The 25,425-nt window shown below is 49.2% G+C and overlaps 1 protein-coding gene across 1 annotated transcript; it reads left to right on the forward strand.

The window, feature by feature from the left end:
* The first annotated feature begins 4,119 nt into the window (after nucleotides 1-4,119).
* On the forward strand, nucleotides 4,120-20,037 carry LOC106737595 (programmed cell death protein 1). Its single transcript, XM_019499038.2, has 5 exons — nucleotides 4,120-4,520; nucleotides 12,281-12,613; nucleotides 16,191-16,358; nucleotides 17,268-17,302; nucleotides 18,812-20,037. The coding sequence occupies exons 1-5, from the start codon at nucleotides 4,439-4,441 to the stop codon at nucleotides 19,025-19,027; spliced, it is 834 nt and encodes a 277-aa protein (XP_019354583.1). The 5' UTR covers nucleotides 4,120-4,438; the 3' UTR covers nucleotides 19,028-20,037.
* The last annotated feature ends 5,388 nt before the right edge of the window (nucleotides 20,038-25,425 follow it).

Consider the following 25,425-nt stretch of genomic DNA (forward strand, 5'->3'; position numbering starts at 1 on the left):
GGGCTTTACCTGTGGCAGGTTCAGGTGTTAGGTGGGTGTTGTGTCAGGGTTGAGGGTCATCTTAGGTAGAGTTTAGATGATGAATTTGTCTGGGATAGGCATGATCCTGCCTTGGACTAGATCAGTGGTTTTCAACCTGGAGCTCTGCAGACTTGTCTAAGAGGTCCATGAAAGATGATGAAGATCAATCAAATGTATGCGAATGCCCACACTTACAATTCAAAGGGGCCGGCAGCTCTGTTAAAAATTAATAGGGGGCCGCAAATGAAAAAGGGTTGGAAACCACTGGACTAGATGACTTCTGGATGTCCCTTGCACACCTACTTCCCTCTGTCTGTGTCTATGTCTATGAAAGGCAAAAATCTAAAACTCTTGGTTCAGAGATGATCCCTGAGAAACTGCAAAAAAAAAAAAAAAGATATTTTTCTGCAAGCTTCCAGGTTCCCACGCTCTTCATCAGGCTCAGGGAAAGTTAAAGATGGGAAAAAGTCCCCGTAGGTGGGAAATAAACTTCATTTTTGTACGCATCTATGTCTATGAAACACTGCCAGTTGCTAGACTCTTTAAAAGAGCACCGACTATTAATGTATGAGTTGCTGCTTGGAAGACTGGTCAATGCAGCCCCGCTCAGTCAGCTGATTGATCGGGATTATAAAACCTCATAACCACTAATGAGGTAAAGCGTACATCCCCGCATCCTGGGCTGTTGTGGGCTGCAGCGTATTCTTATGGAGGAAGCACAACATAGATCATAGCATGACCCACTCTTAGCGTTAACCGGTTTATAACCCAGGGTCTGATCAAACGGCCCGATTAGGTGTGCTTGGGCAGAACTCAAAACCAGGAGCGTATAAGAAAAGTGCGGTACCAGACAGGCACAGCATTATACCAGCAGCTACCTGCATTTTACAGGAGGAACTGATTGAAAAAGGCCATTGATCAGCAAACTCTTAACAAAAGCAACCAGGCAGACTTGTATCATAGCTAAGAGAGTATTAGGAGAGTTGGGCCGGCTTCTTAGACTAACTGAATGCTGATCCTAATGAAAGTCTGAGCTTCAATAGGTATTAGGGCTGAACAAGAGTTAGTTCCTACCCTTGTGCCATCCTCATATACCCAGCTGGTGGCTATTCCTAGCTTGCTGCCTGCTACGTCTCTCCCGTTGTGTTCCAAGAGGCAGGATTCAGGCTTCTCGCTGGGCAAGAGCAGAAGATGGCCTGTCTCCCCTTCTCCCGCATGCACCTGGGGGCCCATGTAACCAGATGAATGTTGGCCCGAGTCATGGCTGCCTGCGCAAAGTCCAAATTAACGTCTTGCTCAGGGAATTTTCATGGAAGAATGGAAACTGCTCTTGGAGAAGCTGTCATCAGACCTCATGGGCATCTGGTTGCCCTCTGGGGAGGATTTTAGCCAGCATGATCCCATGCAAGGTTGCCTTCATGCACTTTCCTAAGCTGAATTCAAGATCCCTCTCCCTAATAGCACTCATGGTCTTTCCAGATGTCATAACATCCATCCAAGCAAAGGCACCGTGCTAGGGTTGATGCATGGAAGGGGCGGGTAGGCAAGAAATCTGGTGGAAAGCAGAGCCGGTTGCATATTTTCCATCGTTTCCATGGCAGGTGGCTTTGCAGGGGAATGGCCGTGTGTGCGCAAAAAACTTTCTGTGTTTGCGGCAAAAGTGCAAGTTTCATTTTAACATCAAAAGTCAATGCCAGAAATTTTCCAGGGTACCGATTTGCGATGGAAACTCAAGAAACTCCAACAAATTTGTGCTTTTTTGGGGGCGATAACTGATTTCCTGTTCTTTGCTTTCTTGTAGGCGGACACATCCGAAGCAGAAGGAGCTTCTTTTTAAGGTTATGGAGAGCAAAAAAAAAAAAAAACCCAACAAAGAACACAAGAGACTTGTCTTTCACCTGGGGTTTAAGTCGAACATGGCAGAAATGTCATGAGAATGCCTGACTTCAGAAAGTTTCTGCTTTATGGTGGCTGAAATTTAAAGCAAACAAAAGGCGAGATTTACTGAGACTGGTCCTGAAGCACTAGCCTGGATAGACTCGGTTTGGCCTCAGATCTGAAATCGGTCTCCCTTAGCCCATTAGCAATTGATTCACCTAGCTGCTGACACTATCCTGATGCTATATTGCAATGTTTTACTTGAACAAACCATTATAATGCCCTTCATTAACGACATATGGAAATTTGCTAAATTGTAGTGACAAAACACCAGCCCATTCATTAATTTTTCCCCTGACACTTTCTGAAAGCCCTAGCATCATGAGATTCCGTTCAAGAAGCAGGAAGAACCAGAGAAATGGGTGGTTTCATCACTGTTTATTTCCTTTGCAAATATTAGTCACAGCGGCCGGGTAAAATGACAGACCGAAGATGGTACAGCTCACCGAACTAAGCATTTGTCATGTTTTCTCGGATGTTTCTGCTTGTGGCATCTCAATCAAGTCCAGCTCCTGGCCAAACCAGCCTCAACGCTTCTTGTGCTTCAGCCTGAGGACGTCTTCACAATATACGTGGGAGCAAGGGGCACGGCCTCTGCATCACACCTTCCTCAAATGCTGGAGGCTGCGAGGGAGAGAGGAGCAGGGGAGAAAACCCTGCTCAGCCCCTGGTCATTGTCCCTTCTGCAAGTGAGAGAGGAGCAGGGGATGGGACAAAGCAGTGGTCAGGCCCTGTTCACTCTCCCTTTCAGCATCCACTCCCTGCCCCCGCGTGACATAGGAGACTGGGCAAGACAGACCTGTGGTGTGACCCAGCCAGGGGCAGGTCTTGTGTTCTTATGTATTTGTGGTCTTTGTTTCAGATAGGATGATGAGCAATTTGGAGATGGTCTGACTAGAAAGATGAGACACAAGCCTGATGCACATGCTAAAAATTGTTGCTTAGGTCCTCTTTGTGCATGCCCAGCAACACTCTCAGATCCATCTCAGTTGCTATCCTGGCACAGTGGTGGCCTTAGGGTAGTTGGGGCCCTGGGCAAGACAGTCATTTAGGGCCCCTTAGAGGCTTAATTTGGACGACTTATAAACAAGTTGGGCATTTGTTGCAAAATTTTGGGGCCCCCTAAAGTGTGGAGCCCTGGGCGGTCACCTCCCCTAAGGCCGCCACTGCCTGGCCAGATGCCCACAAGACTTATTTTAAACTGTGAGCTTTGTTCAAAGTGGGAGCCATCACTCCTCACACGCCATGCACTGCACGTTCACCGTCCCAGTCCCGTGCAATGACAACGATGAGGAAGAAAGCGATGGTGATGAAGCCATCTGCAGTGGCTGCCTGCTGCCACGCATGGAGCAGTAGCAGGAACAGGAGGATGTGGCTCCTAGTCATGCCCGTGCTTTCCAGTCCTCTAGTGGCAAGTCACAGGTCAGAGATCAAGCCTTAACATGTGAGTGCTCTAAACCCATTATAAAATTAACACCGTTCAACATTTCACAGCACTGTAATGTGGAACAACACCCATAGCCTTGGGACACCACGTCCCAGAGCCTTGGGACGCCACCCGTAGCTTGGGACCCGTAGCCATGTCTTGGGATCACCAGAGATGAGGTCTAGACATCCCTTTTCTATCTTTCTTTCACTTTATGCCTCAAGCATTGCACATTTGAATCCAGTCCAAGTAGGCCATGACTCAAAGTGACCCTGAACTAATGGCTAATCTGACTTTGGTGACCTCCGTTGCATGTTCAGTGGACAAGTTTCTCTATCACACCAGCAACTTCAGAGGTTTTCTGTGTGGTGGGCCAGGGTTGAACGGTCCCTGGAGGCTCTTCACCCCTAGAAGCAACTCCCGGAGGACTAGGTCTTTGGATAAAGCGAGGTCTCCAGCCTCTGGGGCTTTCTGCCCAGGTGCTTTCACTAGCCCTGCAATGAGTCAGAATACATAACATGTATTCAAGTCTTTGCACAGCCACAAGCCAGCAGCATGGTGTGAGCGCGACCCATTGCGTTGCACAGAAAACAGCCTCTGCAGCCCGCTGTCCCCTTTTCTTGTGGTCTCGTGCTTCAGACCCTTACGGCGAGGCTGCTGCCTCTTTTCTGGGTTGGGTGAATGATGCGTGGGAACGTGAAGAGGCAGCGGGGAGAGGGCCGGGGCCAGGTGGAGGCACAGCTGTCAGGCTGCGTTGGAGGAGGAAGCAGGGGGCGGATGGCAGGGAGGATTTCCCTCCTCAGCCGCGATGGGCACGTTTCATTTCCATTCCTGCCTCTGCTGCACACAGTCGGAGGCAAGCAGCCGCCACGCTGGTGCCAGGGTCACCGTGACGCAAAGCCCCCACTTCAGTGAGGCACGAAGGGACCCTGCGGGGACACAGGAGCCCCCCGGCACCCCCCAGCCACGCCGCTTGGGCCCAGCTGCTTGGATTGTGCTCGCTGCAGCCCACGTGCAGACCCCGTCGCAGCTCGTGGCCCCTCGGAGACAGCCATGGAGAGACTGCACGTTATCGTGGCCGGCGTCTGCATGCTGCTGCTATGCTGCACGCCGGGGCTCCTGCTTTCCCAGCTCGGTACGTAGCGGTGCAGCGCGACCCATGAACAAAGGCTTGTGGTGCTTGTGCCTCATGGAAAATGTTTGCTAAGCTCCGAGCTTTGCCGGCTGTAGAGGGAGAGATCGTACCTAGGAGGCTGAGAATCCAGATTGACGTGCTGGGCTTGACGTGGGCATGGAGGGGGGACAAAGCTCGCTTTGAATTTGTCAGGAGCAGGGTGGTGGGACGAAGGCTTCATCCCTCACTTTGGACTCTCAGCCGTCCCGTTTGGGTGGGGGCACTAATTCCCCCTCCACGGAGACCTCATCTCCGTGGTCCAGGCCCACGGACCCTTGCTGTCTGGGGCACTGTTGAAATAAAGACGCATGGTGGGTGACGACGGGGTGCGGGGATAAGAGCAAGGACCTCGCGGGGGTTTGTTCCCGGCTCTGCCAGGGACTCACTTTGTAGCCAAGTCACTTCCCGTCCCCGCGCTCCACCTTGAAAGGGAGGTTAATGGGTCTGGTTTACTTTTATAAAGGGCAAGGAAGAAAAGTGATGTGGAAGTGCAAAGATATCAGTCGGCAAATCGCTGACAGTTTGTGCTGCGGAGAGGGTAAAAACTCAGGTCTAAAAGTCATTGTCTGGCTTGTAAGAGGAGCAGCGGGGGGAAAAATGAGCTGAATGCATCCAGAAAGGCAGGAATCGTTTTCAATGGAGTGGGCTCTAAATTTATTGAATCATAGAAAATTAGGCTTGGTTTTGCCCAAACTGGCCCAAGTGCTTTCCAGAATGAGCTGTTTTGGATGTTGAGCTGAGAGCGGGGTGTGCGGGTGGAAAACAATGCCTCTGTCTGTGACGTGTCCTAAAAAGCTGAGGCATTGCCCCTCTCATGCATCCCTTGTAAAGAGTCAAAAAAAAAGCCAAAAAAAAAGCCCAAAAAAGCCACAGCACATGTAAAATTGGCAACAGCAGCACGATCCAAGCAAGCTCCTTTGCCTCGCAGACAACTGAACTTGTTTCTCAGCTTGTGCTGATCATTGCTATGCCCTGAGCTCTTAATTCATAACCACAGAGCTGCGATTTCACGACAGACCCGTGGCCCGTCAATTCTCATATCTAATCGAGGAAGCCCCACCGCGCTCCTGGGCCGTTCGTGGTCCCAGAGTTGCTTTCCTTGCTCAGCTGAACTTGATTACAAAATGAAAGAGTTTCTGTGCCATCAATGCAGGTTGTTTCTGTGCCAAGAGTGCACCCGAAAGCTGGGGGTTTGTCCATGAGAAGGCCATGCAGGTTTGTTACCTGAGGGGAAGTTCGAGGAGAAGCCAGCTGGTTTCATGGACTCCTGCAAATAACCTGGGAAATAACCTTTCTTTTTTACAGGGAAATCTAAATTACTGTTAATTTAACATGTCTTGCCAACCATGTGAAAGATGTGGTTTGGACTCAGACTTTCAAATACTCCAAACTATAGGGGTTCATGCCCATCTCTAATCTAGACAGCTAGACAGACATATAGACAGACAGACATATAGACAGACAGATAGACAGATAGATAGACAGATACATTTTTAAGGTTGGAGGGGACCTCCATAGATCATCGAGTCTGATCCCCTGCCCTGGGCAGGAAAGAGCACTGGGGTCAGATGACCCCAGCCAGGTGCTTGTCCAGTCTCCTCTTAAAGACCTCCAAGTTCGATAGATAGATAGATAGATAGATAGATAGATAGATAGATAGATAGATAGATAGATAGATATTGGGGTGTCTATGGTGCTGATGGATAGATACAGTACAGGGGGAAAGGCCCGAGAACCTTATTATCAACAATTAATGATGGTGATTGAGGGCTAGATCATGGATTATGATAGGGGACAGGTCCTAATATCAATGTAGCCACATGGACTTCAGTCCCTGGAAACAGAGGGTCTGCAACCTGTCCTCATGTTTAAAAAGCTCCTTCCTGCACTTCCAGCAATTAGCCCGCAAAGATCATAAGAAGCTAAAAAGGAGGAACAAAATAGAAAATGTCAAATATTAATCACGTACTGGCAGCAGCTGACTCTGATGTATCGCAGCAATCCTTCAGACAGCCGCAGAGTGAAATTATCCTTTTTACTCAAGTGCACACAGACAAATTTGGCCTGTTATATTCAACCCGCTTCTATCAGTGAACCCAGGGGTGCTTGCCAAAGCACTCCGGGCTGATTTTCTTCTCCTCTATGTTGGTGAAACTCAATGTCTTCAACAGGGTGACTCCTCATTGCATTTGGGGTGAGAGTGGGCAGAGTCAGGCGAGCATTTCTTATCTTGCTGTCCATGAGGCCTGGGGCGTTAGGGAGGATGTGAACACCTCCCATGTGTTGTGCATATGTGATGCACGGACCATTTGCATTGCAAAAGGCCTGCAAAGCTAGGTGTGCCTACAGCCTGGTGACCCTGCCTTGTGCCTAGCCCACCAAAATGCCCATGCTGCTGGCTCTCCAGTGTTTATCCTCTGGGCTGCCATGCCCAAGCACTTAGAACAGCTTTCCTCAGACAATAAAGCCCCTTCCTCTGATTGCATTGATGTCAATAAGGGGTGGATTCAAGCAGAACTGATGATGGGGTAGGAGCATTTCACAGCCAGGCAATGGCTTGTTCTAATCCCAGCCCAAGACCTCCTGAGGTCCCTCCCAACCCTCATTTTCTATGATTCATCCCATGGGCAGACCTAGGGTTTGGAAAAATGGGTGCAGGCACCATGGCACAGTGTGGCAGCGGGAGCAACCCCATTTTTCTCCAGGGAAAGAGAAGCTAGAAGCTTTAGTGATAGGTGTGGAGGGGCTGGGGAGGTAGCGCTATATTATCCAGGTGGAGAAGAAAATAAAAAAAGTTTCACTTTACTGCAATGTGCTATAGGAGAGATCAGAAGAGGACAGAAGGTGAAGGGAAAGGACATGGTGACCTCAGGCCAGGTCCTAGATCTGCCGCCTTGGAAACACTGGCTGGCAGTCCCAGGGGAGTGGGTAAAGGCTGTCTGTGTGATGTCCTTATCCTTTTGTGATGAAGATGAGAGTGGTTGCTTGTTCCCTGTGGGTACAGGAGGAAGGATGGGAAGAAATACCAGCTGGGCACTGCACTATACCAGCAGCTATGTGGCATTTTACAGGAGGCACTCATTGAAAAAGGCCATTGATCAGGAAACTATTCACAAAGGCACCCAGGCATAATTAAAAGAGCATTAGGACAGTTGGGTCAACTTAACACTGATCCTAATACAAGTCTGAGTTTCAATAGGTATCAGGGATGCTCAAGAGTTAGTTCCTACCAGCCTCATGTACCCAGATGATGGTGACTATTCCTAGCTTGCTGCTTCCTCTCAGGGCTATGTCTATCCCCTTGCGCTCAAAGAGGATGGATTCAGGCTCCTAGCTGGGCAAGAGCAGAAGATAGCAGGAACAGAAGACATCAGCTTTCCTGGCAGCAAAACATTTGTGGTTTGGATAATGGGAAGAAGCTTTCTAATTGCAAGTGCAATGAAACTCCAGAACAGGTTACCAGGGGAGCCTGCAAAGCCTTCTTCACTGGAGGTTTTTAGGAATAGGCCAGACAAACTCTTCCTCAGGGCAGGGGGCTGGGGCTGGAATAGAGGATCTTTTCAGGTCCCTTCCAGTCTCGGATTTCTATAAATCTGTGATTTAACGATGATTTGGCTCCCCGCTCCTATCTGCAGGGGCGGTCTGTCCAGATTTAGACACATTAATCATCCTGTTAATGAGGGGTTTAGCGATGCTTGATGAAGACAACATTTTCTTTGTTAATAATAATCATCCTACTCATTCAAAACGTGCTCCTGCAGAGGAGTAGGATTAACCAGGAGGGTCTTTCTCTCTCTGAGCAAACAGGCATGGCTGTTTATGGTGTGCTGTGCTGTGTACACGTCCTTAGGGATTAGGGCATAGTGATGGCAACAATGACCGTGTCATGGAACAGGACCCTGAAATTATGTGAGAGCGAGAAGGCAGATTGACTGGATCATGGCTTGAGTTAGGAAGCCAAGTGACGAATAGACTCCTAATGCATGTAAGTCATTAGACAGACAACAGCAAGTAGCATGTAGGCAGTAATGAGTGGAAAAAGAACTATACCGAGGGTTTTTTAGAAACACTCATAAAAAGAAGGTGGGAAGTTATAATTGGCTTATCAAAGGAGGACAGAAAAGAGAAAAGCGGAGTCTAGTTTTGACCGCAAAGGAACAGGCTATTTGCACAAAGTACGTGGATGCAAATATAAATGGTAGGAGATCTTAATGTAGCCTACACAGCTGGCCCTCTCAGACACTCGGTTGTCTTGCAGGTCGTATTGCAGATGAATTGTACTCACCAGAGAGGAGTACAGAGCACGGCCTGACAAAGTTGGCAATATTGCGCCCTAAGAAGTTGGCAAGGAGTGAGGGCCACAAGTAGGAGAGATGCATTGACAAAGCCTTGGCTGGGACGATGTAGCTGGGGCTGGTCCTGCTTGGAGCAGGGGGTTGGACTGGATGTGACCTCCTGAGCTCTCTTTCAATCCTCATTTTTTATGATGTTATGATTACAAAGGCTGGCCAGACACCATGTGCAGAGGATAGCAGTGAAATATGGGGTTTGCCATTTGTTAATGTTTAACGCGCTTTCTTGTGGGTTCTTCCTTTCCATGGTGGTGAAAAGATTCAGTTGAAAGTGCAAGGAAAGATGGAGCTCAATTACTAGAGAAATGGAGGGGAAACAATTCTAGCTGCTTGTGATGGGCTGGGATTTAGTGCAGCAGCATTTTGGCGATTGGATATTTGGCTCTATGATTAGGTGGCGGAGCTGGGTGAAGCAGGGTGATTCTGTAATCCTAAGAAGGGAAGTTTAGGTTAGATATTGGAGGGAAACTTTCTCACAAGGAGGGTAGTAAAGCACTGCAACAGGCTACCCAGAGCAGTGGTGAAGTCTCCATCCTTGAAGGTTTTGAAGCCCCAGGTAGACAAAGCCTTGGGTGGGATGATGTAGTTGGGGCTGGTCCTGCTTGGAGCAGGGCTTGGACTAGATGCAACCCCCTGAGCTCCCTTCAACCCTCATTTTCTGTGATTCTCTGTTTCTAAGGTGATAACTTTCCAAACACACATCTAAGTTAGCCCCTCCTTAGTGACTGCGTTCCCCCAGAAATCTTGAACACTGGAGGCATCGTGGTAATAAGGGGATGTTATTTCAGACATGTCGAGGATGGGCGCAATGAAGAATCATGATGCTAACCATTGTGAAGATAGTGCCATGACAGTCCCCACCCCAGACAGGCTACAGTCTAGTTCAGGACAAGATGCAACAGGTGGATGAGACAGACATGGGAGGTAGGGATGGGAGCAGTAGCACATGGTAGGACAAGGTGTTCAAAAGTGCATGGGAAATGTGGGCGCCAACTTGGGACCTGGCAAAGACCTGATCATCGGAGGGAATATGCAGCACGTTCTAGAGATCAGTCCCCTTGAAGAGGTTTGGACGTGATAGCCCGGGAGACCCCTTGCAACCTGTGTTCCTCTGTCTGTAGCAGGGCACCACGGATCACTTTGAAAGCCCCGTCCATAATGCATATCTGTGTCAAGCCTGTCTGCCTGCCTAACGCTGATACATCACTTGTTTGCACCCTTCAGTGAGGACACAGCAAGGTTGTCCCATCACCCACTTCCCATTGTGTTTGACCACATCCTTGCAGCTGAAGTCAGCATTAATTCTGCGAGCTGGAGAAGGGTGCCACAGACCCTGAGTCCTGAAGTGAAGGCATCACGCTGTGGCTACTATATGGATGGTGTGGCTACAACTCAAAAGACTGCAGGGCCAGCTATGGGAAGAGGCACAGCGGGGTGATAGATGAGACACAAGCATCTTATCTGTCCAGTTAGCAGTGTGAGCCACTGCAGGCAGGCGGGGAATGGGATGAGACTGAGGATGGGTTTGCTACCCCGGTTGTGAATCACCGCTGTGCATTTCATCCGTGTGCTGGTTTCACTTGCTGACTTGCAGGAGGAGAGTCAGAGAAATGATGACTAACATATAATAAAAATAGTTCCTAATTTTCATACAAGACACAGGCAGGATGGAAGTTCCTCTGGGGCTAATTGCGGGGAACTGAGAACAGAATTTGACTCGGTACCATATTGAATGGAACAGTTATTACTGATGATGAAAAGCTCTTTGTTTCGCTCAGGGTCTGGCTTTAACTATTGCTTTGATTTCATGGGAGTTAAGTCACAGAGACTTTGTCTCTTTGTTCAGTACCTCCAGAAGGATACATCCCCTGCTGCATACAGCTTCCATTCCAGGAGGCAGAGATAACAGGTCATGCAGATGCCTTTTAATTTAGGCCCAAATTTGTAAAAGTAACTAGTGATTGTATATGTCTCAGCTGCCACATTTGGGGAACGGGAGCTCTATGGGGCAGTGAGGTCTAGCTCAAGCCAAGGTCCTCGTGATGTTCTTAGGGGCAGGCTTGCAAGCACTCAGCTCCTAGAGTTGGGACCAGGTTTTCAGAAGAGCCCAGTTGCTACTCAGTGGGTGTGTCTACACGTGCATTTGCACCAGCTTAAATTTACTGCACAGTAAGGTACTGTGCAGTAAGTTGGAATAGGCCGGCGTCTACACATGCCGGCATTAAAGCACATTAATGCTGTGTGTGGACTGACTTGGGACTAAAGCTAGTCCCAAGTCCGTCCACACACACAGCGCCAATGCACACTAAGGCATCTATACGTGCGTTACGGCGCAGTAACTAGTTGGGTGTAAAAATGATACCTGCATGATGCAGGTCTAAAATTTACACTCAAGTTGGCATAAGTTGCCATATTTGCTGTGCAGTATGGGCATGCACATGTAGATGTTCACCTATACTGCACAGCGATTTCAGTTACTGCACAGTAAATGCGCACGTGTAGATGTGCCCAGGAAGCAGTCTGCTGGTCTCTAAATCTGGAGGGGAGCTGCATCTTTTGCCACTCTCCTGGGCTCTGTGTGGTCCTAGTATTACTAAAAAATGTTAGAAAGTCAAGAGGCAAAACGTGTGGGCTGTGTAATATCCAAAGGAAGGATTATCCCAGATACCAAAGGTTTTGTCTGTAAGGTCTAGGTGCTGCTGTGCATTTAGGCAGAGTACTCAGACTCAATCCGCTTTTGTGCTTGAATAAAACAATCACCATGAATGGACCCATGCCAGCCCCTTTCAGCATCACAAGGCTTTACCCACCCTCCCCTGAGGCACAGGTCAGAGATTGGAGGTGGCCTCCTAGGCAGGGCTACCAAGTGCCGGAGAGCTTTTGCAATCTTTTCTCCTATGCCTGAAGAAGGGTACCTTTGCCCAAAAGCATTCAAATAGAGACTGTTTTTTTGCAAACATCTAGTTGGTCTAATAAAAGATATCACCTCTAGCACAAATTCTGATTCCTCAGAGCAGGAGACACTGGGATGAGTTGCTCTTCCTTTGATCTGACACAGTGTTAACCATGCTGAAGCACGCTTTGGGTTCATGGGTATTTACCACATCCATTGGCCACATCCTTCCATCTGCTTCTAAGAGTGGGTAGATAATTAAGGCCAAAGCTGTGTCCACACACACATTGGCCAAGGGTTGTCTGTGGTCTTCTCTTTTTTCATAGCTCCCTATACAATGCAGTCCTTCATTTAAGACTGGGATCTCCAGGACCCTTAGCAAGAGGCCACTGTGAAATGTTCTCACGAGGCTGATCAGTGTGTTGGCTGGTAACTGAGCCCTGTTCTTTTTTTCCTTTTTTTTGTCTCTGAAACAGTGACTTTTCATCCATCAGCATTAAGCAGACGCGAAGGGGAGACCGCCTCCTTCTTCTGCAACATTTCCAGGGGAAACTTCCATGCATTGGATGATAACTTGAACTGGTACAAAGCGACCAATGGCACCCAATCCCTGAAAATTGCTGGGCTTCAAGGGAATAAGAAAGACATCAAGACAGCAAAATACCACCTCATCAACCACACGTCTGTGATTGAGATGAAGCTTTTGAACCTGCAGAAGAATGATACGGGCTTTTACTTTTGCGGGCTGATAACTTTCTCTCCATCTCACAAAGTGATAGAAAGCAACCGGTCTGAGCTCAAAGTGACAGGTTTGTTTCAAAGATACTGTCATGAAGTGTCTTGTGTCTCTGGCTATGGTTATGCTCTGCTGAATGGGATCTCAGCTGGGGGGAACTGGCCCTGCGTTGCTAGCAGAGGTTGCAGGCAGGCATAACTTGAAAAGGGTTTGAAATGGGAAATGGCCTTGCTGCTCTAGAAAATGCATCTGCAGGTTCAATAACTGTTATACCTGTCCACTCCTATATTGCTAGCCCAAGGTAATGGTAAACCTGAATGAAACATGTTTAAAGTTACAGCAGTTTAGCTCCATTATACCCATATAGGAGTAGAAAGATCTATGGATTATACTGGGACAGCTAATACCCGTATAGTATAATGTTGGTATAACTGTTACATCTGTCCACTCTCTAGAGCAGAGGTTGGCAACCCCCAGAGCATGGCACACAAAGGCATTTTGCTTGGCATGCACACCTCAGGGTGAATGGTGGGGAAGGGGTCGGGGCTGAGGTGCCACGACAAGGATCAGGCCCTTTGTAGCTCTCGCACGGTCCACCCCGGCATGTCAACATCGTACAAGTGGAGGTTGGGGTGTTTTTGGCTTTCTGCCCCAAAACCTTGCAGACGGCAATTATTTCAGCTGGAAAGAACCCACAATTCATTGAGAGCAATTCATTAAGAGCAACAATTAACGAATTGTTGCTCTTAATAATCAGCTTATTATTCACGAATTGTTGCTCCAACAACCGGCTGGAGGGCCGCTTAACGAGTTTTGGTGAGCCGTGAGGGCTGCGCATGTGAAATCTTTCGGAAGATATCGTTTGAACAAATCAGAGATGAAAAAAACAAACCGTGTCCTAAGCATCAAACATCTACGCTAGCATATTTTAATTTTCTTTCCAAAAAGAAGGTTGGTCCTTATTTATGTTTTCTTTGAGTCGTGTGTATAGAGGCGTTTGCACGATAGCTCAAAATAAAATCTCCCTCGCTGTCCGGAGTGGCACGGCAGGGGCAGGAGGAGGAGGACTCGCTGGAGGCAGGAGGAGCTGAGCGGTACCTGGGCGCTTGCACTGGGAGCAGCCCCACTGGGAAGCTGTGTGCACTGGTTGGGGCTGGGACCAGTGGGCACAGGCTGCCCTGGGTGGGAGCAGGAGCAGGAGCCCGCCTGCTTTGGCCCTATGCGTAGCGCCGTGGGGGCAGCCGCAGGCCAAATGCATTCAATTAGCAGGCACCTGGATCCAATCAGTTGATCTGCTGGATCCAGGCCGCGGGCTCTATTTTGCCCACCCCTGCTCTAGAGATTTTCCCTGAGCTTGAGGGGTAGGGACTTGTGTTTGGAGGGGCAGACTCTGAGGTCTGTCCATGCCGCTGTTTTCATAGCATTTCAAGGGTCCGCAGTGAATCTAAAGCTGTGATTCTCAACCAGAGTGCCACAGCACCTTGAGATCCTTTCAAGGGTGCCATGGGCTGCCCCACATCGTGAGCACTGTTAGGTATACAAGCTTAATTCATGAGATAAACCCAGAGATTTTTTAATAGAAATCCATAGGGGTGGTCTTTCTGAGTTCTTTGCAGCAGAAAATATGCCCTACTATTTTTCTGTAGTCAAAGAGCGAGTGAAAACATCATCTGAGGGGGGCGTGGAGTCTAAAAAAGGGTGAGAACCACTGATCTAAAGACTCATTACAGGGTTGTTGGCATGTGCTATATTCCCCATTTATTTCATGTCTTAACATACGAAGCCTGCTTAGCACGTGTGCTGCTAAGACTGATGACAATTTTTGGCTGGGGAACTCATTTCCACTCAAGCCAGCCAAAACCTTAGCAATCTGGTCTTCAGACAACATGCCACCCTCATTTTCCCAACCAACTATTTATTATAGCCTAGCACCCAAAGACTCCAGCTGGGGATGATGGCACTTTGGGGTTAGATTCTGTGATATGTGCTGTCTCAGCCAAGGCAAAAACAGTAAGTACCTCTGCTTTGAAGTGCAGTCGTGCTCAAGTGCAGCTTAGACATTTGCAACTCTATTTCCAGGAGGCGACCTTAATTAAGATCACGGATAGGTGCTGGGGCCAGTTCTTGCACGTTCACCGCATGAAGTGAAAGCACGTTTGTGGGTGCTTTCACTCCAGCGGCTGAAACGTTGGCATGCGTCAAGTACCATCTGCATGAGTAGGCTCCTATGTATGTATACATCTATATTTATATGTATATAAGTAGATCATGGTAATCCAGCAGCCCACCATGGGTGTTTTCTTATGTTATTTTCCCACCACAGCTAACTATCTGCAGCAGCTGGAATGAACCCTTGATCACGGGCGTGTGCCTTCTAACGCACAGCACTGTCCGATCTACCCCTTGATTTTCTCCTTTGTGTTACATTGGGCTTGTGTTCAATCCCGGATCCCAACCTGCGCTAAAGCAGCTGTGAAATTGACATTATGAAATTGACATTGTGCAATTGACATTGTGAAATTGACATTATGAAAAAAACAGCTCAGCCCCAGAGGAAAATGCCTGTAGAGCTCAGATGCTATGGGCCAGATGGACCGATAGTGGAGTGTGCAATGCATTTCTTTTACAACAGAATAAATTTTTCACACAAAATAACTTTCCTTTTTGGGGGTGTTTTTTGCTACAACCCCAACATGTGAATATCTGTTGGCTTTTTCATGCTTTCCAGTGAAGGTTTGTATCAAAGATGTTATAGAAACTGTTACTGATGTGTTTCTTGACATTTTTTGTTTGCCATACACGGGGGAGTTTTTCAGTGCTCTGAAAATACGGTGTTCAGAAAATAAGGGTGGGAGCGGGGGATTCACTGTTTCAATTGTGAAAAATTCCAGATTTTTTTTGTTTTCAAAAAGGTTCATTGGGCGCCCTGAGAAATAGAAACATTTTCAACATTTCTATTTTCGGCTGAATCCTTAAAAAAAAAAAAAAATGTCTACTAGCAATAAATGGCTGATGATTGGCAATGAGACATGGCCCTGACAGCCTGCTATTTAGAATCAGGTGATGGAGGTAGCCTGTATCTCAAGGGAGTATGTTTGATTCAAAGGCTTTAGGTGTTTTTCCTACCTGAATAGGACTGTTGGTTTTTATACGTAAGTGGCCACTAGTTTTTGCACTGCCACCGCTTCAAATAGAACGGAGGGAATTAGATTATTTTAGGTAAAAAGGGGTGGTTTTTTTTCCATTCCCTTGCCTTTCTTTTATTCAAATGAAACAGGAGACTGAACAATCGGAGAGGGTTGGACTGAGTGGGTGGCACGGTGGAGATAGAAATCGGAAGATTTAATCAAGAGCTTTGTTGCGTCAGCCCCCGTTCCAGCTCTTGCAAGCTGTGGGTGAAGTCCACCTCCACCCAAATGGCTGGCCCGAGTCAGAAACACCTCCTGCCATGGGCTGGAGTTCATTGGGATTTGGGTTCCCCTCCATGCCTTTAAAATTTGCAGCCAAAGGGCTCACGAGAGACTGAAGCGATGTCAAGGTCTTGCTCTCTGCCTAGCACCTGGGGAGGTGACCTGAATGCCTTTATATTTATACAGAGACTTGACAGCATCTCTTATAGTCTGATCCTTTCCTGTATTGACTGATTTCAGAAGCTGTGATGGACAGGAATACCACAGACACTCCTGATGAGACCCCGAGCAACCTCTACCCCGGGGATCTGTATAAAGTCCTGCTCATTGTCGGCCTGACTGTCACCGCCTTGGCCCTGCTGCTTCTCTTCAGCTACCTGCTCTTCCTCATCATGCACAGGCGAGGAAGTACGTTGAGGCAGGGCGGATAGGGCAGTGGGTACCTGCTGCCTTCTCCCTCCTTGCAGCTACAGCCAGCTCGGCCTTTGGCCTGGGGAGATGGTTTGAAGTAGGGGTCAGAGATGGCCACGAGGGCAGACATGTGCATTTATTGCCGTGTTGTCTCAGAATAGGTCCCAGGCCTGCCCGAGGCCAAGGCTGCCGGGCTCCTCCTGCCTATCTTGCCCAGTCCCTACTCAGTGTGGACCCGTTCCCCTGTGGCTGACAAGCCAAGCTATCTGGCCTGGGTCATATTTGCTTGACCTTTTTGTGGGTTTACCAAGCAGTCTCTCCTTTAGACGGGGAGAATATTAGCTGCTGCACCGAGGTGCAAGTAGCCCAAGAAAGGGGCTGCAAGTGCCAAGTGGATTTCAGTCTGCCATTTCCAGCAGACCTCTTGGAAGTGGGCGCTTCCACCATGTCCTGGGATCATCCAGGCTCTCCAATACCCCAGAGATGCTTGTGCTATTAGGATCTGAATAGAGGAGAATAGGGTCTGGGTCTCTTGCCGTGAGAGGACCTTGAGGGTTGAAAAACACAGGAAATTTCTCCCCATCGTGGGCCTTCATTCTGGGTTGAAGGGCTGAATTCGCTCAGGTCTCCTCCTATGGCAGGGCTGACCCTGCATCCCATGCTTCCTCAAGTAAAATTTCTTTGCCCAAAGTGAGGAGTCTTTATGGCTCTGCATATATTGGCACAGCCCACAGCATGATGTCAGGAAATGCTCTGGGGGGCAGGTGTGGGGTGCTGAGTGGTCCCAGCGCCATTCTCAGGTTTGCAGGGAGCTGTCGGGCTAAGGCGGGTGACCCTGCTAGCTGCTGTGCTGTTTGCTCTATCTTGCCATGTGCATGTGTACTAACCAAATGTGTTGCTTTGCAGAAGAGCCAAAACCACAGAGTGGAAATGCACTGAAGGTAAGCTTCCCGTCAGTCGCCCTGGGCCACACACCCCTGGGATGTCACCAGGGGAAAAAGCACCTACACCACAGTCATGGCAGTCAGCAGAGCTGTGCAAACTCATGGCTTCTCACCCATAACTGGTAAAAAGACCAGGACCTGGGCCAAATGTACCGGAAAGCTAGACCCAGACAAACTGAAAGATGCTAAGATGCAGAAAAAACACCTTGGGTTGCTGCCGTGACATTGTGACTGTTGCTGCCGTTAATCGAATATTTTCATATTGCATATTTATATGGCATCTCATGAGGCAAAGTATCCCTTTCTCTATAAGCCTTGAAGCAAACACTTCTCTGAGATGGAAAATCGTCAGTCTAACCAGGTTGTTGGTGTTAGCTGTGTTGGTCTAAGGACATAGGCAGGCAAGGTTCTTTGGGCAGATGTGTAATCTTTTATTACACCAACTAAAGAGCTAGAAAAAATGTCTTTGCAAGCTTTCAGGCCCAAGCACCCTTTGCCAGGCTGGTGTTATGTGTTCTCTAAAAAAGAAGCTAGTTTACAACAAACAGATCTGTGAAAATGCAAATGAGTGGAGGTTAGGAAGGCAGTGGGTAGAGATAGGAGGGAGGGAAATGTGTGCACAGTCTAACAGTGCATGAATATAATTATCTGAGAAGGAATTTGGCCAGGACAGCTGGATCAATGTCCCAGCTTAGGACAGATGCATCATGGGACCATGTGCCGTGGTTGCATATTGTATGAGAACATCCTAATGTCATGCTATGTCCTAGCGCCATGCTGGGGCAAACACCCACTTGGAGGGAACAGGGCTCCCTGCAACATCCCTAACAGCTCCCAGTTATCCTCTGGAGGTCTCCCCTCCAGTTACTGGCCAGATCTGCTGCTCTGAGAGCACCTGGGAGCAGAGCACAAGATCCTTTGGCTGCAGCCTTCCTGAGTTGGTAGAGCTGGGTTGGTTTTGAAGGATGCTTTTTCGGGAGGAGACTAAAGATGCTCGGTCAGTTCATCAAAGCGAAGGGTAAGAAGTGACCCTGATCTCAATCTGGCAGTCCCAGCCATTGGGGAAGAGATTTCTGATAGTAGTTGGCTCTTCAGACTACCAGCAAAAGGCCTAACAAGATCCTTTGGCTGGAAGGTGAAACCAGACAAACTCGAAATAGGGTGCGCATTTTTTAAAGTGAAGGCAATGAGAGGCTTGCGATGGGTTGTCCCCAGTTGTCCGAGGGTTGCGATGGGTTGTCCATCTCTTGCTGGCTCGAAGTATCAATAAGATGCTTTGTGAAAAGACAGTCGGGGCTCGATACAGGAATTCCTGGCTGTGGTTTTTGGGGCTGTTAAGTGAGAGGTGAGACTGGAGGATTACAGTGGTCCCTTCTGGTCCGAGCGCTGATACATTTCTGAGTGTGTATGTGAGTGTGTGTGGGTGTGGTGTGGGGACACTTGCAAGATCGAATCACGCACAGACATGACTTAGTTAAAGTGTTTCCTCCTCCTGTTTTGCTGCAGGGAGACAAGACCGTGGTGGTGACTGAGTCCACCGTGGATTACGGGGTGTTAGAGTTTCAGAGGGACGAGAAGCCGCCGGCCCCCGGGGAGACGGCCCCGCACGACCAGACAGAATATGCCACCATCGTCTTCCCCGAGGAGAAGCCCATAACCCCGGAGAGGGGGAAGAGAAACCAGCACCAGAGGAACTGCCAGACCCACCTACAGCCCTGCTGAGTGCTCGGGAGTCAGTCCAGATTTTTACTTCCATTGCACCATATCTCTACATCCTTTTCAGAGGCTTTTGGACAGCAAGACCTGGTGGTCCTGGCCGCACTATTTGTACACGTGGTGTGCTAGAAGTGTGCCAGTTCTTGGCATACCTTCTTCCACTGAGGGTAGTGACTGGGGTATCAAGGTATCATCCAGTTCCTAAACCCCTTCGGCAGATCACAGACAGTTGTTTGCTGCTAATGAAAACATGCAATTGGACCTGGATGAATGGCCTGGGAGGAAGGAGGTTAGAGCCATGGATTCCCCATCCTTGGTTCCTTGCACTGCCTGGCTGCTTGACGGGATCATCCGAGGAGGTGGGGAGGGAAAGTAGAGTCATATATCGGAAGTGACCTCATTCGGGCAGTGGTGTTGGGCTCCATAAAGAGCCGTGGTCCCCTCTCCTCATGCATTAGCTTGGTGATGGCCAAGCTGGATCTAAAGGATGGGGGAAGGTAATGCAGCGGAGGGTGCAGACATGAGCCAACCCCTGCCTCATTCACCATCTTGCAGGTCCATGGGCTTGGAGGAGAGCAGATAAAGCAGCTGAACCCCTTTGGCTATTCCAGACAGTCCCAGCTCCCCATACACCTCTGATGTGCCTCCGTTTGTCCCCACCCATGGCTCTGACAATGCCCTTCCATCCATCCTAGCCTCCGGTCCCCCCTGCCACCATATGCCATGCCCTGGTTCCTGCTCGTCAGGCCAAACTGCGCACACACTTCCCCCTTTCAAACTCCCCTTTGGGTTTGAACCTACTAAGAAATCACAATTTTGGGAGAAACCTGCAAATGTATGCTGATGGGTGCAGTACAAAACCAACTGCAGCACTGAGATGCTCTCCTGTTCCCCACAGCAAATCCACCCAGCTGAAATCAGTCCAGTTAGCGGGATGCAGCAGGCAGGAGAAGACAGTACTTTCTGTGTACTGTATCATGCCGGGGGCTTTTCTGAGCACTGTGTGAAAAGCTCTCTTCTATATAAATGTTTATTTAAATAGACAAATAGGAAACATGCTGTGATGATGGCTTTTTTCCCCCCTTCCCCTCTGTAAATTCCTACTTGCATTTGAGGTTTTAACCTCTCTAGCATGATTGAAATGTCTGGTAGGAGCCTGTCCCAATCAAGCCAGGCACTGGCAGAGCAGAGAACAAATATCTTGCTCTTCTTGGAGGCACCAAGACTGCAAAACTCTTATTTACCCTGAGTAGCACCTAGCTACCCCATCGATTCCCTTGGAAATGTGCATGCAGTTTAAGGGCTTGGGCCTGCTGAGTGGGATTGGTTTCAGGTGGTAGAAAGTTTCAGGGGGTAGAAAGTTTCAGCCCTTATGCACAGATGCTCTCTGGGTCCTTGTGAATCCCAAGAGGCTTTAATGTGATTTTCAAGTGCATGCAGGCATTGGTGTGGAAAGAGAGACATTGAATGCCGCTTTGCTAGTTCACGCCAGCCTGCAACTTGGAAGTTACTGTGGTCCATAGTGCCCCACAATTATCAGGGTCCATTGTGCCCTGATCGCTCATGGTATCAAGGACAATTCATTCACACAGGACTTCAGAGACAGCGTGCTTTGCCATCTTTAGACCACGTCTTGCATTTCAAGCATGAATCATGGGTGCTTGTCCCAGGACTGGTGATATTTTAACCCTGCCGAAGTTCTGGGCACTTTTGTTGTGTTTATTCCCCTGCTTATTTTAAAGGCTGGATGTTGCAAGCCAGATCCAATCTGACCCTGGATGCAATGCCACAGTCCAGATCTGACCCTGAGCCAATACGCCAGATCCAATCTGACCCTGATCCAATGTCATAGCCCAGATCTGACCCTGATCTGACCCTGGATCCAATGTCACAGCCCAGATCTGACCCTGATCTGACTCTGGATCCAATGTCACAGCCCAGATCTGACCCTAAGCCAATACACCAGATCCAATCTGACCCTAGATCCAATGTCACAGCCCAGATCTGGCCCTGAGCCAATACGCCAGATCCAATCTGACCCTGGATCCAATGTCACAGCCCAGACCTGACCCTGATCTGACTCTGGATCCTATGTCACAGCCCAGATCTGACCCTGATCCCATGCCACAGCCCAGGCCTGTTGGGAGGGCTCTGCCCAGGTCCAAACCCCATGCCTCGGGCCTTACTTTTCAAGCTAACTTTTCCTTTCAGAAGCGACTTAAACTGAATTAAACTCTGCCCGCGTTGCACAGAAACCAAAACCGAAAGGAGACAGGAACGCCAGAGAGCTCGAGACCACTCTGAGCTTGGAGCGGCACCGAAGGGCTTGGAAACATATAGCGAGATACCTGCTCAGTAGGAAAAGTGTGGTTGTGACTAATATCCCCTGCCGAGGTAATACCCTCCACGGGGGTGGGTTTTTTTTTTTGTTTGTTTTTTGCTTGCCTCTACTTTACCTAGCGAAACATCAAACACTTTCATAAAATAATTCCTGCACGGGGCCTGCAACCTCAGCATTGCTTTACTCATGTGAAGAGCCTTTCCGTGGTGGGAACAGCTTCTACAGAATCAGGTCAGTAGGGCTCGTAGCACGAAGCAAATGTCAGAGGCTCGGAGCCAAAAACTTTGTAAGGGGCAGGCTGCGTACGAGGAATCAGAATGAAAGAGCCCAGATAAGCATCTGCCACTTGCTTCTAGTAGCCGGCCCAGCCGATATTTGCCTACTGCATCAGAAACGGCGAGCTCAGGAGGCAGCGGTGGGGAGATAGTGCTGGGGCGAAGTGGGAACTCAGTCAGCAGTTTTGTTTCTCGCTTTCCCGTAAGATACCGGCAGCCCTGCCTCTGGCTCACTTTTTCCACCCTGCCTCAGTGGCAGAACTGAAAGAAAGGTATCGGAGCTATTAGGTGTTGCTGGCTGCCTGGTCGCAGGTCGTGTGCTGCGGTTAGCTGAGCGCGTACTCGGCTCGGCGCACGGACCGTGCAGGCGGCTTGTTTACGCCTCGACCCGCGGAGGAAAAAACAGCCTGAGCGGCAGCCCTGCTTGGCTGCAGGGTGCGGGGTGGTGCCGGGACCAAGCATCTGAGGTCTGAGCCTGATTCTGGGCACAGGGTCATGCTCGCCGCCCGCCTGAAGAAACCCCATGTAGGACAGCAGTAGCAGGCTTTTATCCCCTTGCCAGGCAAGGTGCTAACGTGGGACAGGGCACATGGAGAAGGGGACTGCTTGCACAGTTAGGATGGTGTAAAAGCATTGGGGAGACTGAGTCTGGCAGCACTTTGTACTGTATGGAGCAGCTTTCCCTCCCTTCCAGTGTCTCCTGTGGCATTGGAAATGTTGGGGGGACAGGGCTGGATGCAGGCATGGGCAAACCAGACAGCCGCCCATGGCCTGGGCAGCAAGGGAGCCCCAAAACGGTCATTTGTATTATCATCGTTATCTCCGGTGAAGGTGGGCCTGATATTAAAAGTTGGCCTGGGGCCATCAGGAGTCTAGGTATGGTGCTGTAGGGAGATGACAGTCTCTTCACTACTCCCACCTGCAAAACCTTCCACCCATCACACCAGAGCCACCCGTATGGTTAAGGGCTTGTAGACCAAGCCCTATGAGGAAAGACTAGGGCACCTGGACCTTTTCAGCCTCCGCAAGAGAAGGTTGAGAGGCGACCTTGTGGCTGCCTATAAGTTCATCACGGGGGCACAGAAGGGAATTGGTGAGGTTTTATTCACCAAGGCGCCCCCGGGGGTTACAAGAAACAATGGCCACAAGCTAGCAGAGAGCAGATTTAGACTGGACATCAGGAAGAACTTCTTCACAGTTCGAGTGGCCAAGGTCTGGAACGGGCTCCCAAGGGAGGTGGTGCTCTCCCCTACCCTGGGGGTCTTCAAGAGGAGGTTAGACGAGTATCTAGCTGGGGTCATCTAGACCCAGCGCTCTTTCCTGCTTATGCAGGGGGTCGGACTCGATGATCTATTGAGGTCCCTTCCGACCCTAGCATCTATGTGTCTATGAATCTATGAATCACACCAGCCAGATGCTGCTCAGGACATGGCCCTTCTCGGTGCACCGTGTTCTCCGAGTGAAAGGACTCACACATCCAGGGACTCAAAGCAGAGGGCCAGAGCCAGAACTGCTGGAAAGGCAGAGCAGTGCGTGCAGCCACACAGCACATTTGATCCGGAGCAAACTGACTTTATTCCATAGTAAGTAGAGCAGTGCACACAGCCCTACGTCATTTGAAGGCACTCCCCTCTGGGGTAAAGTTCCCTCTTGGAAAGTGAGGACTAGCCACACACCAGGGTAAGTTATACCAGTGTAGTAGTTGTGCTCCTGTGGCCCTAAATCCGTTTCATCGCAGGGTAGCACCCATGTCAGTGCAACCCAGGTCCCCTGACACCGAGCAGCCGGGTGCTATGATAGCGCCTACTGCAGACATTCATCCCGGCAGAGCTGGCCTCATCATGGCTCCTTGCTACAGACTGGAAGTACTACAGTGTGAAAGCCAGGCTAAATTACTCCAGAGTATTCGTGATGTGTGTCCTCACTTGTCATCTTCATGCCTTTGGGAGGAAGGTGTGAGCAGATGATGCGTACTTCAGGGGTACCGCTGAGAAAGACCCATTGGTGCCCAGTCCAGAGAGGTGCCATTCAGGAGGGCACTCCCAGGACCTCTGCAGGGAGTGGCAGAGGAGGGCTCATCCCATCAGCTCCCTCGGGCTAGCACGGCTCTGTACTCAGCACAGGCCACATCCTGACCCTGCCCTCACCTGGCTCTGCCAAAACTTGAGCCTGGCATGGCAGTGCTGTGAGCTGCAGAGCTCTGCTCAGCCCCTGTGTGTGTGTATATGTGTATATGTGTGCTTGTATTTGTATGCAGGTGTACATATAATTGTATGCATGTGTGTGTATGGGGGTGTGTGCTTGCCTGAGCAAGTGTAGCATCCATATGTTTGTAGGAATGTGTGTGTATGGGGTGTGTGCTTGTACATGCATGTGTGGTGTACATATGTTTGTATGTATATGTGTATATGGGTGTGTGCGCTTGTATTTGCATGCAGGGGTACATATATTTGTATGCATATGTGTGTATGGGGGTGTGTGCTTGTATGCGCATGTGTGGCATCCATATGTTTGTAGGAATGTGTGTGTATGGGTGTGTGTGCTTGTACACGCATGTGTTGTATATATGTTTGTATGCTTAGATGTGTATGGGTGTGTGTACTTGTATGCACACATGCGGTGTACATATGTTTGTGTGCATATGTGTGCACAGGGGTGAGTGCTTGTATACGCATGGGTGGCATACATGTTTGTAGGCATATGTGTGTATGGGGGTGTGTGCTTGTAAGCGCACATGTGGCATCCATATGTTTGTAGGAATGTGTGTGTATGGGGTGTGTGCTTGTACACGCATGTGTTGTACATATGTTTGTATGCTTAGATGTGTATGGGGTGTGTACTTGTATGCACACATGCGGTGTACATATGTTTGTGTGCATAGGGGTGAGTACTCATACACGCATGGGTGGCATACATATGTTTGTAGGAATGTGTGTGTATGGGTGTGTGCTTGTACACGCATGTGTTGTACATATGTTTGTATGCTTAGATGTGTATGGGGGTGTGTATTGTATGCACACATGTGGTGTACATATGTTTGTGTGCATATGTGTGCACAGGGGTGAGTACTCTTACACGCATGGGTGGCATACATATGTTTGTATACATATGTGTGTATGGGGTGTGTGCTTGTTCGCACATGTGGTGTACAATCATATGTTTGTATGCTTAGGTGTGTAGGGCGGGTGTGTACTTGTATGTACATGTGGCGTACATATATTTGCGTGCTTAGGTGTGTACAGGGGTACATAATTCTATGTACAAGTGTGGTGTACATATGTTTGTGTGCATACGTGTGTACAGGGTGTGTACTTGTATGTGCATGGGCGGCATACATATGTTTGTAGGCATATGTGGGTATGGGGATGTGTGCAAGTACGCACATGCGGTGTCCATATACTCGTATGCTTAGGTGTGTACAGGGGTGTGTACTTGTATGCACACGTTTGTATGCATATGTGTGCATGCTTGTAGGTGCACGTGTGTCTTTCTGGCCATGCGCTATAGCCAGAGTTGGGCTCCTGTGACTGTGGAGGGAGAAAGAAGAGGAGACGTCCGGGACGTCCGGGCTGTGCCGAGGACTGCGGGGCCGGGGTGTTATTTGCTCAGGGGCAGGTCAGGCCCGCTGTTTGTGCGCTAGGACTGCGTGCTCCAGCGTGCTATTTTAGGCAGTTCCGGTTTCACCTCACCTGAAACCGAGAGCCCGTGAGGTAGGCAGTCCTGCCTGGCTCAGTCATCTCGACATTTTCCACGCTGGCCTCTCTCGGGCAGGTTGCTGTTTGCCTGCC

This window comes from Alligator mississippiensis, chromosome 7, assembly GCF_030867095.1.
Source record: "Alligator mississippiensis isolate rAllMis1 chromosome 7, rAllMis1, whole genome shotgun sequence".
In the NCBI taxonomy this organism is placed as follows: domain Eukaryota; kingdom Metazoa; phylum Chordata; order Crocodylia; family Alligatoridae; genus Alligator; species Alligator mississippiensis.

Coding starts and splice junctions, on each gene's coding strand:
- LOC106737595 (XM_019499038.2), top strand. CDS start 4,439: ATGGAGAGACTGCACGTTATCGTGGCCGGCGTCTGCATGCTGCTGCTA. Junction 4,521..12,280: donor GCTCCTGCTTTCCCAGCTCG/GTACGTAGCGGT, acceptor TCTCTGAAACAG/TGACTTTTCATCCATCAGCA. Junction 16,359..17,267: donor CATCATGCACAGGCGAGGAA/GTACGTTGAGGC, acceptor GTTGCTTTGCAG/AAGAGCCAAAACCACAGAGT.